At 41.4% G+C, this 12,174-nt stretch overlaps 1 protein-coding gene across 1 annotated transcript; it reads left to right on the plus strand.

The window, feature by feature from the left end:
• The first annotated feature begins 6,965 nt into the window (after positions 1-6,965).
• Positions 6,966-9,968, plus strand: LOC149303903 (vomeronasal type-2 receptor 26-like). Its single transcript, XM_089480862.1, has 3 exons — positions 6,966-7,085; positions 8,720-9,568; positions 9,963-9,968. The coding sequence occupies exons 1-3, from the start codon at positions 6,966-6,968 to the stop codon at positions 9,966-9,968; spliced, it is 975 nt and encodes a 324-aa protein (XP_089336988.1).
• Positions 9,969-12,174: the final 2,206 nt, after the last annotated feature.

Consider the following 12,174-nt stretch of genomic DNA (forward strand, 5'->3'; position numbering starts at 1 on the left):
AGGCTCCTCGCGAGGAGGCATCTGATCTCGCCCAGGCAGGGAAGGGAAGGCTCCTCGCGAGGAGGCATCTGATCTCGCCCAGGCAGGGAAGGGAAGGCTCCTCGCGAGGAGGCATCTGATCTCGCCCAGGCAGGGAAGGGAAGGCTCCTCGCGAGGAGGCATCTGATCTCGCCCAGGCAGGGAAGGGAAGGCTCCTCGCGAGGAGGCATCTGATCTCGCCCAGGCAGGGAAGGGAAGGCTCCTCGCGAGGAGGCATCTGATCTCGCCCAGGCAGGGAAGGGAAGGCTCCTCGCGAGGAGGCATCTGATCTTGCCCAGGCAGGGAAGGGAAGGCTCCTCGCGAGGAGGCATCTGATCTCGCCCAGGCAGGGAAGGGAAGGCTCCTCGCGAGGAGGCATCTGATCTCGCCCAGACAGGGAAGGGAAGGCTCCTCGCGAGGAGGCATCTGATCTCGCCCAGGCAAGGAAGGGCTCTGATCAATGGGGGGGGGGGGATAGAGCCTTTCTCCCTCCATTTCTCAAATGGAATCTGCCTTCTCCTCCAACCCTGGAAAGAGAATCTTTGGGAAGAGTGCTCCCTCCCTGCTTTTCCAGCAGCCTCCTTCATTGATCTCTGGGCTCTCTGAAGGGATTCTCCCTGGCTGTCTTGGGAGACAGGATGCTGCCCTCCAAAACCTATCCCATAGTTCCTCTGGAAAGAGCTTCGCTTTGCCAGAAGCCTCTCCCATTGATCTCTGTGCTCTCTGAAGGGATTCTCCCTGGCTGTCTTGGGAGACAGGATGCTGCCCTCCAAAACCTATCCCATAGTTCCTCTGGAAAGAGCTTCGCTTTGCCAGAAGCCTCTCCCATTGATCTCTGTGCTCTCTGAAGGGATTCTCCCTGGCTGTCTTTTGGGAGACATGAAGAGGGGATGCTGTCATGCAAAACCTATCTCATAGTTCCTCTGGAAAGAGCTTGGGTTTCCTAAATTCGCTTTCCTAAATTCGCTAAATTCACAAACAGTCAATGAAATGGAAAAGATGCCAAAAGATAAATCGCTTCCAAATATTCCGGATTAACGTTACGTCATTCTGACGTACTATTGATTGACAGCTCCAAATAAGGTATGGAGGAGAAGAATCGCTTTATTTAAACACCGATTTCATGCCAAGTAAGAACGCTTGCAGGTAAAAACTTCGATTTAAATAACCAGATGGGAACGATGAACAAAGCGATTCGGATAGCGGGATAAGAACAGTGTTATTTTGAATCGATTTTATTAAAAACGTTGTATTTTAAATCGTTTCAAATCTTAAGTGGGAACAACCCCTTCGCAAATTATTTGGAGTACCTAATTGCATCCCTTCAGCTGCTTTACGACTTGAAGCGGGCTGTCACTCTCTGGAATGCTCTGCTTGGACGTGGACTTTAAAGTACTGGTTGAAACTCTTTTATGCGGGCCCTGACTCAGGTCTCTGGCATCTTGTACGGAAAGACAATTATACCACCCTATGGTCTAAAAATATCCAGGAGAAACTGTTGAGAATGGGTTTCTCAAGTAATTTTTTAATGTCACAAGACCTTTCGAGAGCCCAGCAGATTATGATACGCCGCATAAAAGATATTGCTACTCAATATTCTTTATCTTCTGCTTGTACCACCTGCTCTCCTAGGGCTACAGTTTAATTTAGAGAGGGAGGCATTTTATTTGCAAAACTTGACTATTCCAAAGTACCGAGCTGTGTTCTCCAAAGCCAGATTTAATGTAATTCCTTCAGCACTTCTAGAGGGTCGGTTCAAGGGAACCTCTCACCATGAACGGGATTTGTCCCTGTGGTGATGGTTCTATTGAGTCGTTAGAACATGTTTTATTCTTTTATACCTTTTATAGAGATGAGAGGTCAAGATTAATTTCTCCCCTCCTGCTCAAGTTTCCGGGCAGATCGAACAGTTGGTATATGGAATACCTGCTGAACGATGCCAAGAAAAGCAAAACGGAAACAGTGGCTAAGTTTCTTTGTTCGGCTGTTAAAACACGCAAGACTATGAGTCAACATAATTGAACAGCTTGGCCTTTTGCAACTTGCACTTGGTATATCCAAATAAATATTTATCTAGGCTTTGTGCCTAAGGCCTCATATTATACAATTTTTTTTGGAGAGCTTTTCTGTATAAATATAAATTTCTATCCTTTGCGCAGGTTATGAATATATATTCCATGATTTTATTTTAAAAAGTCCACATATTTTAATGTTTTTAATGTTTTAAATATTTCAAATGTTTTATATGTTTTATATTTTTTATATATATATTGATGTTGATGGCTTGTTGGCTGAAATAAATTAATTACTAAAAAAAAATTATTTATAATAGCCCATGAAGAAGGCCAATTTGTGGCAAGGCTGGAAGACGTTGGGCTTTTTAAGATAGTAAAGTTTGTGGGCCATCACAGCCTGTGGGACCTCGTTTCCTTTAAACATTTTCAAAGAAAATGACAATTTTGTTATTGAAGATGACATTAGTAGTGTTGGACTTCCTCCCTGCATTTAGTGCCACAGGAGACAGTTACTTCACAATGTTGTTTTAGAAAAGGTAAACTAGTTTATAGGAACGGCATGGGTGAGTACACAGTTATTTACAGGAGAATGAAATTTACAACTCAAATTGAAGAAGAAGAGCCCTCCCTCCAGTCCATCTGCCTTGGTCCAAGCCTCAGAGGGAGAGAAGAATGCTGGACCTGATCCCCTCCCTCCCCACCATTCCCTTCTCCTTTTGTGTCGTGTCTTTATAGATTGTAAGCCTGAGGGCAGGGAACTGTCTATTATCCCCTCAGTTGTAAGCCGCCCGGATTCCCAGTGATTGGGCAGCATATAAATAAATCCTATTATTATTATTATTATTATTATTATTATTATTATTATTATTATTATCTCAACAGGAAATATTCAATGGGAAAATTACCCTCTTGAAAAGCTGGTTTGTGTTTTACTTTTCCATTCAACTGGGGCATCTCACTCTCCAGCTAGCCCTGAAACAATACAAATACTCATGCTCAGGGAATTACAGGTAACAATGCCTGGCACATGTTTCTCTCTCTCCTTTGTCTTTACATACTCAAGCAAAGTATACCCTTCTCACAAAAACTCCACCTTGCTAATTCAGAGGAACGTTCACTACCTCTCCTTGATTCTCAGGCTGTGTTACACTGCAGAATTGATACAGTTTGATATCATTTTAACTGTCATGGCTCCACCCTATGGAAACCTGGGATTTGTTGGGGCACCAGAGCTGCCTGACAGGAAAGGCTAAATACAGTCAGTCCTCCCTATCCACAGTTTTTATTTAATCCATGCACACAGACATCCACAGCTTGAATTTATATCTATATCTATCTATCTATCTATCTATCTATCTATCTATCTATCTATCTATCTATCTATTCCAAAAAGCAGAGCTTGATTTTGCCATTTTACATATGGAATGCCAGTTTAGTGTCCCAGTGTGTCTTTAGTGGGACCATGCATACTGATATTCACAGGAGGTCCTGGAATCAATTCTCAGTGGATACCAAGGACAAAACTACAAATCCCACAATTTCATAGCACTGAGCCATCACAGTACAAGCAATGTCAACTTGCATTAATTCTGCAGTGTAGATACACACCCATGTCTCTTTCATATAGGCACACAGTCACCTGCTACTTCACCAATACATATATCCTAAATCTCACTCCATTAGCTGCAAAAGTTCCAATGTTGCATAGTTTGACAATTTCCAGAAAGTGTTGCTCTGAGTTCTGCAAAGCTCCTTGGAAATGGTGTGTCAGACTGCACAGACTCGCACATTAGTTGATGTGTCATTTAACATCAAGATGAAACCACTGGATGAGGTGATCTAGGAATCTGAAGGGTCACAGCAGGAAGATAATACCACCGTTGTGGATGAAGCCTAAGGAACTAAATTCACAGAAGCCAGGGAAATGGTTGGAGGAATACAAAAATAAATTTGCATTCAACTAACTCAGAGTGGAGGAGAGGAGAGGAAGGAGGAGGCAGAATCTTATTTATTTATTTATTTAGAGTATTTATACCCCATTCTTGAGCCACAAAGGCTCTCAGAGTGGTTTACAAATTGTTAATTAGACAGTTCCCTGCCCTCAGATTTACAATCTAAAAGAGACATGGCACAAAAGGAGAAGGGAGCAGCAATGGGGAAGAGGATCAAGTCCAGTGGTTCTTCTCTCCTTGTGAGGCCTGGACTATGGCAAATGGACTGGAGGGAGGGCCTTATTCTAGTTGGCTCAGGCAAAAGCAAACTGCTGCAGCCTCCCCTAGTTCGTGCGTTTATCCTCATTAATAACTCTGGCCATGGTGATCACACTCTGATGCTGCATGGCCACATGTGTCCCAGTTTTTAATCTGCATTAGAATCAATGAAGGGAAAGACAAAAATGAGAAGCAGCTAATTTTAAAGTATGGTTTCAAAGGTCAGGCTACTAGTACCCAGTGCTTACTATGACCCCCATATGTCTTACATGGCTTTTGGTTATGTATGTATGTATGTATGTATGTATGTATGTATGTATGTTATTCCCTGCTTTTCTGCTGTTATGGAGGAACTACTCTCATGGGACTTTACTACTCCTGTTGTTTTCCCAGTTGTGCATGAACTTTCTGAATGATAATTATTTGCCCTATAGTTTTCACAATTGCAGTGATTGACCTTGGATGCCTGTGGAATTGCAACAGCTCACCAAAGACAGATTGCTGCATAAATTCTCTTAGGCTTCATGTTGTCTATAAGGGTTTCTTTTAAGACAATGTCTCCTTGAAGTGGTAGGGCACACCGTCTAATGGTCCTTGGATGAGTTTGATTTTCTAGAGATGGATACTGCATGAAGTCACAGAAATAGTTGTGTTGGTGAAAATGCAGGAACCTACATGGGACTGGATGCAACATGCAAGGCCAGTGGCAAAGGTTTGGCTATCCCTCCTTTTCTTCTTGCCTGGTACCTTCAGAAAGAGCTTGGGCTCCATTTGCAACCGGCAGCCGCAAATCCAATGCAATGTCCTTGACTCCAGAGAAGATATCCTCATTGGGGAAATTGTGTCTTTTGCATTCAATAAAATGTCATTAGAAAACTTTCGGGAAGCAGATACATCATCCTACATAGCATGGTAAGCAGATCTTAGAAAGAATGGGAGGGAGGGAAGAGGGTCTTTGAATTATTATAATTTAATTTAAGCAAATTTTGTTTTATGCAGATTCTGCATCCATGGATTGTACCATCCATAGCTTGAAAATATTCTCTCTCTCTCTCTCTCTCTCTCTCTCTCTCTCACACACACACACACACACACATCCAAAATGCAAACTTTGATTTTGCCATTCTATATCAGAGACATTGTTTTACTATGTCATTCTTTATAATGGGACTTGAACATCCCTGGAGTTTGGTTTCCATGTGAGGTCCTGGATCCAAACCCCAGTGGATACCAAAGGCCTACTGTATATTCGAATTGCATATTGAAGAACTAGAGTTAGGGTTTTCACACCCTGTCAGACACAAAGCTTTCCAATGCATAGAGATCAGGTACCAGATTCAGATACCAGTCATCAGATCTGTGCCATGAAGGAGAAATCAAGTGATGTATGAGCCCTCATGTGATCCTAAATCAATGGTTTGATTCTCCCAGATCAGGTCACTTTTCCTAATTAAACACCCTAAGTTAGCTCAGCTCATTTGACAGCTAGCAGCATGTCAAAATAGTGACGTTTAAGCTTCCACTGAAGCAACGTGCTGTGATTAGAAGCAAGACTATCATTCTAAGAGGAATCACACACACCACACACCATTCTACACCACAGGGGAACAAAACATCCAGGATCTGGACCGATGTATCATACTTGTGCCATGTATATGGTCCTGTACCAGAGCTCAGGGAAAGTAGGATGAGAGCATTTATTCCATTTCATGCAGTAGTTTCAAATATTGCTGAATCATCGTTCCCAGAGTCATTAATATATACCTTCCCAAGTCAATCATTATATTGTCAAGTTCTCAGTGATACAAGTGATGGAAATAATAAAGCAACAGAATTCCATTTAGTGCTTGATCCATGAAAGAAATGGTGGGTGAAAATCATGAAATCAAATATGACTCCTCTCTGCCCTTCCAAATTTCAGCAAAATCATGACTCTTTGTTTGTGTCTAAAATATTACGTAAGGCAGCTTTTGCAAAAAAAGAAAAAGAAAGAAAGAAAAGAAAAAGGAGAAGACCTCATACAATGAGGACTTGCTTTGCAGAATCCCACTACCCCCCCTTTTTTTAAAAAAAATAATTTTTGATGGACCAGAAAGCTTCACTATTGAATTTTCAACTTCCCTGGGAAGGAGTTAGAAATCCTTCCATATTAAAATGCTACTTAGTAATGAACGTTTTATTCAAAGGGCTAGAAGAAAGTAGATTACGATTCACCAGGATATTTGTAGCATATAGCCAAGGATTAATTACTCTCAATGAGTGGCAATGACAAAATCACCCTCCTTTGCTTTATATTCTTGACATAGATGGACTGTTATCACTTCTGATACCAAACCACAACCCTGTTCTCAAAAGATTTAATTCGACTTGTGCCTTGTATTTTGAGTGTATACAGTATCTTAGTAGGTTTGTTTATCGATCTGGTTAAAACAATACCAAAAGCTTGATATCCATCTTCTGCTGCTATATTGTGTCTATGTTTCATTCACAGCTAGTAAATAAACTGAATTTGATTCAACCATGTAAGATGTACCATAATTCTCAATGCAGGATGTTACCTAAGAACTAAAAGTTTGTTCTTGCCTTTGTTTTTGCCATTCATGAGATCAACAAGAATCACAAGTTGTTACCCAACATTACATTGGGATCAAAAATCGCTAACAATGGATTTAGTTCCTGGAGAGCCATTGAATCCACGCTGATCCTTCTGTTCATGGATCAAATGAATTTCCCAAATTACAAGTGTGTCTGGGACAAGAGACTCAAGGCCTTCATCACTGGGTTCAGCTCCCAGAATTCTCTCCAGATGGCCAACATCTTAAATATCTACAAAATTCCACAGGTAGGTTTCTTCATAGAGAGCCAGCATGGCTTAATGGTTTCAGTGTTGGACTATTACTCTGGAGACCAGAATTCCCCATGTGGACATGAAAGCCACTGGTAACTTTGGACATGTCACATGCTTTCAGCCTTCTCTTGCCAAGTAAACCCAATGAAAAGTTCACTTTAGGATTTCCATAAGTCAGAAATGATCTGGTGTATTTGTGCATTATGCCTTATTATAGATTTCAGGAAACAAGAAATATTGAGGTTCTCCATCTCCTTTCTCTCTCTATCCACATCACAATTAAGCAAATTTGAAATGCTCTGTGACTGCTCACTTAACTGTTATCTTCACCATGGCTGTGAACTTTTTTTGACTTCACCATGGCTGTGAACTGGTCTTTCTGAAAGCACCACTGTGTACCCTCATTGGCTTACTTTCTGCTTTGACCTGGCATCATTTTTAAATGGTGTGTTTGCAATATGGGGTGTGTGTATAGTGGTTTTATTGTGGCTTTAAAATTTCCAATTTTATATTTTTATATGATGTTTCAATTATTTTATTGTACTAGGTTTTTAAAGAATTTTTATGTGTGAGCCACCTTAGGTCCCTCTCTGGGAGAAAGGTGGCATAGAAATTAATTAATTAATTAATTAATTAAAAATAAATAAAATAAATCATGAGATAGTAGTTTAAAGATAAGAACTTTCTCTCCACCCCAGTATAAAACCAATTCCTAGTAAGATTCTTAGCAGAAGGATTTTACATTCATATCAAACTATATGTTTTATTCAGAACCTCTCATAGAGGAAACTTTGGGGCCAGGGTCCAAACTGTGCTGTGGGAAGAAAAAGAATTTGTAGCTGAATCCAGATTAAAGCTGGGGAAAGCTTAAAATACAAATTGGACAATGTTGGTGATCTCAGATTTTACACATTCGCTTATCCTTTCTGGTTAGTGCTGCAATGTGGTATTTCGGTGGAAACTGCTGCGAAGTGAGAATAGTAAAGAGGCAAGAAGACAATGGATGATAAAACTGTGTGTATCTATCCAAGTCCCATTCTAGTGGCCTACAACCTTAAGGTGTCGAGTAAGAGTAGTAATAATGTAGATTTAATTTGCTAGGGTGATGCTATTCTCTGCAAGGAAATATGAGACCGAAAAAAGTATTGACCTTATGAAAGTCACACTCTCTCAGCCTCAGAGAATGACAATCACAACCCCACTCTAAAGATACTTGACAAGAAAAATCTTCTAATAGGTTTGTCTTAAGTTGCCATAAGCCAGAAATGACATGAAGGCACACAACAACAAACACCAAAAATGTGTTCAACTTGTCCTAGGGTCTAATTCTGCACTTCAGTTTCTCTCTTCCTTCTTCTAGCTCCTCTTCTCTCTGAAATTTATTTTTCTTCTCACAAATATATTTATTTAGAAAATTTATACCCCACTCTTCAGATACAAAGGCTCTCAAATCCTTCTATCTACAGTCAAAGTCCAGCACTGAAATTAATAAACCACCCTGGCTCTCTAGAGTACAAGTTTCTCTAAGATGACACACTTTCATCTAAGAAAAGAAAATGTTTATTCAACATCAAAGAATTTCTCAGTTTTTATACTAATTTTGGCTTTGTTTTGTTTTCCTTTTTCAGCTCAGCAGTGGATCTTTTGATCCTGCTCTAAGTGATAAAACCCAGTTTCCCTCTTTCTTCCGGATGGTTCCAGATGAAGCCTCTCAGAATTCTGGCATTATTCAGCTCCTTGAATATTTTGGGTGGAATTGGATAGGCCTCCTCATTCCAGAAGATGCAAGCGGTGAAAGATTTCTTCGAACCTTCAGTGCCAGCATCCAGGGGAGAGATATTTGTATTTCTTTTACCCAATCCATACCTACAGTGACAGATTACATACCAAGTGTTAAAAAAAAATTGAATACTCTTTTAAATGTTCTCAGGTCATACAAAATTAATGTGATCCTAGTCAGTGGAAATGTTCAATCTATGGAGGGTTTATGGTCAATTCTTGAAGGTTTGGAATATGATCACAAGGTGTCCATGGAGAGGGTTTGGATCACAACCGCTCAATGGGATGTCACAACTGTTTTCGGTGGGAGAAGGTTTGCAGTAAAATCCTTCAATGGCACCTTGGCCTTTTCCTTACACTCCAAGGTGGTGCCTGGATTCCAGGAGTTTCTGCAGAACATAAATCCATTTCAATTGGAGATTCATCAAATACATCTGTTCTGGTGGAATGCATTTACTTGTTCATTCCCACTATATAACCTGAATTTCCCAAATGCAAGCAATTGCACTGGTGAAGAGAAGCTCAGCACCCTCTCTGGACCTGTGTTTGAAATGAGGATGTGTGGCCAGAGCTACAATATCTACAATGCTGTCTATGCTGTAGCTCATGCTCTGCATGCCGCATATTCATTGCAGGCCAAGCAGAAAGCACCAGTGACTGAGAAGAAGTGGAACCTTCTGAATGTTCAGCCCTGGCAGGCAAGAGAATATTTTTTATTATTAATATTTCTTAGGAAGCATGATGCATTGCTTTATTGAAACAAATATCTATAAAATCAAGGTGCCAGTGTATTCCCACAGGGTTTCCTCCAGGGGTGGGCAACTGCCAAGGTCTGGTATCCATGTTTGATTCCATGAGAATATGCAGAGGCACATCCTCATCCCACATTCTTTGAAATAAACTAAAAGAAATTTCCACACAAAAGCTTCTAAACACTCCTTTTAGGAGCGGGATGTTTGACGGTTATTCTCACTTCATTTTTAAGGGTGGGGGCATGCTATATTATGCCCTTGAGAAGCCTTTAAAGCAAAAATAGAAATTGACCAATTTTTTTTCTGTTTGTATGTGTCTTTTTATGTATGTTTGTTAAAGAATTGATCACTGGTGGCCCCTAAGGAATACGCTAAGGGTTTTGTGGTCTGCATGAGGACCATGGGCTACAATTTCCCTTTCTGTGGTTTATATAGATTTCCTGAAGTTTAAATGCTGAGATAAAGCCTTAAGGAAACCTAATATAATCTACCTGCTCAGTTTTTCCATCAGAAAGCCAATATGCAGAAAGAGAAAAATAGCTTTGTCCTTGCTTCTCTTCATGCTATTGTGTTATTCTTCCAGAGGTAGATGGTCATAAACAGCATGCTTTTGCCAAACAGATTTTTCCAGTGTGACAAAAGACATGCTTTTACAACCATATCTCTTGGGAAGACCACAGAAGTACTTCAATGGCATGTGGAGAGGTACTGGGAAAGCCTCTTCTCTCTTGCTGCATGTCGACTTTCTTTTGCCATGCATTAAAGCAGTGGTCCCCAAACTTTTTCAGTCTACCCTCCCCTTTTACTCTTGGGTGACAACCCTATCTCCCACCCCCACCCCCATGCTAGCTAGCCAAGGCAAGGGAGAAAGAAGACTGTGAGTGTCTGCCCCTCTCCTTTCCCTTTTGCCTTGGCTAGCTGGCTTGAGCTCCCTTTTGCCATGGACAGCTGGCTTGAGCTAGGTAGCCAAGGAAAGGGGGGAAAGGAGAGAGCTTGTGTGCACCTGCCCTCCCCCTTCCCATTTGCTTTGGCTAGATGGCTTGCTCTAAGTAGCAAAGGTAAGGGGGAAACAGGGAGAGCACGCATATGCCTGCCCCCCCCCCTTCCCTTCTATTTCTTACTTCAAGAGGCTTTCCTCCATGGGCTCCTGGCATGGAGGAGTTGAGCAGTTTCTGCAAAAAGGTGGGTGTGGCAAGTAGTTTGGCACCCAAAGAGGGGAGGAAAGAGGAATGATGGGGTACCCTTTTTCTCTGCTCCAGGGTGAAGCAAAGCTGGAGGAGCCATGGTGGGTCTCTTGTCTTGCAGCCTGGATGGACGGACAGCTTGTTGCCTGACCAGCTCTCCATTAGGCCTCCTTCTGTCCTGTCCCAGAATGGTGCACAAAAGAAGTTTCATACAACTCTCAACCCCACAATTCCATGATGTCTCCCTTGTTCCTCGCTTCCCCTCTGCAGCCCTTTCCCCCCCAAGCCTCCCCTGGATTTTCCAGTGCCCAATGCCCTGATGGCAGTGCTACTGCCCACTTTGGGAATCACTGCATTACGGTACTTTGCACATGTTACGGATGCCTATTTTTTTTTAAACACACACACACAGAGAGAGAGAATTGTAACCTATAAGAAAAGGAGTGAAGGAACAATCCATTAGATCTTAGCTCAGATGAACATGAACTCTTAACACAGGAAGTCACTATTTAATAGATATCACTGAAATCTAGGCTTCATCTGCACTGCATTTGGACACAATTCCAACTGACATGGCTCAGTGCTATAGAATTCTGGAATTAGTACTTTGCTTAGATCTTAATATATTTACGACTGCTATTTGGGAAATATAGAAAAAGTTGAAAAATGGAGTTTACCATGGAAAGGTAGAACTATAAAAGCAAACCACTGACAGGAAATAGAAGAGAAATGCTTTGTTGAATGTGCTTATTGTCACATTTCAAAGTGCTGGCCATGACATACAGAGACATGAAACCTCCACCATTACATTTGGTGGAAAATGTATGAAGCTCTTTTAAGCACTCCGCAACTGTTTTAACTCACTGCTTAGCTTTAATATGATACACGTTTGCATGGTTTAACTGCTATTTGATGCTATGTCTGATCTGTTTGAGGTGTATTTCATTTTACTAGGTTCCTGCACTACTTTAAAGATATTGATTGATTGACTGATTGATTGACAGACTGACTGATAGGTTGGTAGTCAAATCCCTTTTCCCACCAGCTAACCAAATTTATCAACCATTTTTGTCTAATTCAGCTTCACTTACTTCTGAGATACATCCGTTTTAATACCTGGCCCAGAGGGACCTTGAAACTGTGGTACATGCCCTGGTAACCTCGAGATTGGATTTCTGCAACGGACTCTACATGGGACAGCCCTTGTACCTAACCCGGAAGCTTCAATTGGTGCAGAACATGGCTGCAAGGCTGGTCACTGGCACGTCCAGGGCCAGCCATATAACACCGGTTTTAAAAAACCTCCATTGGCTGCCCATTTGCTTCCGGGCGCAATACAAGGTGCTGGTAATGACCTATAAAGTCCTA

This window comes from Sceloporus occidentalis, unplaced genomic scaffold (genome assembly GCF_023333645.1).
Source record: "Sceloporus occidentalis isolate IW3139 unplaced genomic scaffold, rSceOcc1.0.p SCAF_14, whole genome shotgun sequence".
Classification (NCBI taxonomy): Eukaryota; Metazoa; Chordata; class Lepidosauria; order Squamata; family Phrynosomatidae; genus Sceloporus; species Sceloporus occidentalis.

Coding starts and splice junctions, on each gene's coding strand:
- LOC149303903 (XM_089480862.1), top strand. CDS start 6,966: ATGAATTTCCCAAATTACAAGTGTGTCTGGGACAAGAGACTCAAGGCC. Junction 7,086..8,719: donor ATATCTACAAAATTCCACAG/GTAGGTTTCTTC, acceptor TTCCTTTTTCAG/CTCAGCAGTGGATCTTTTGA.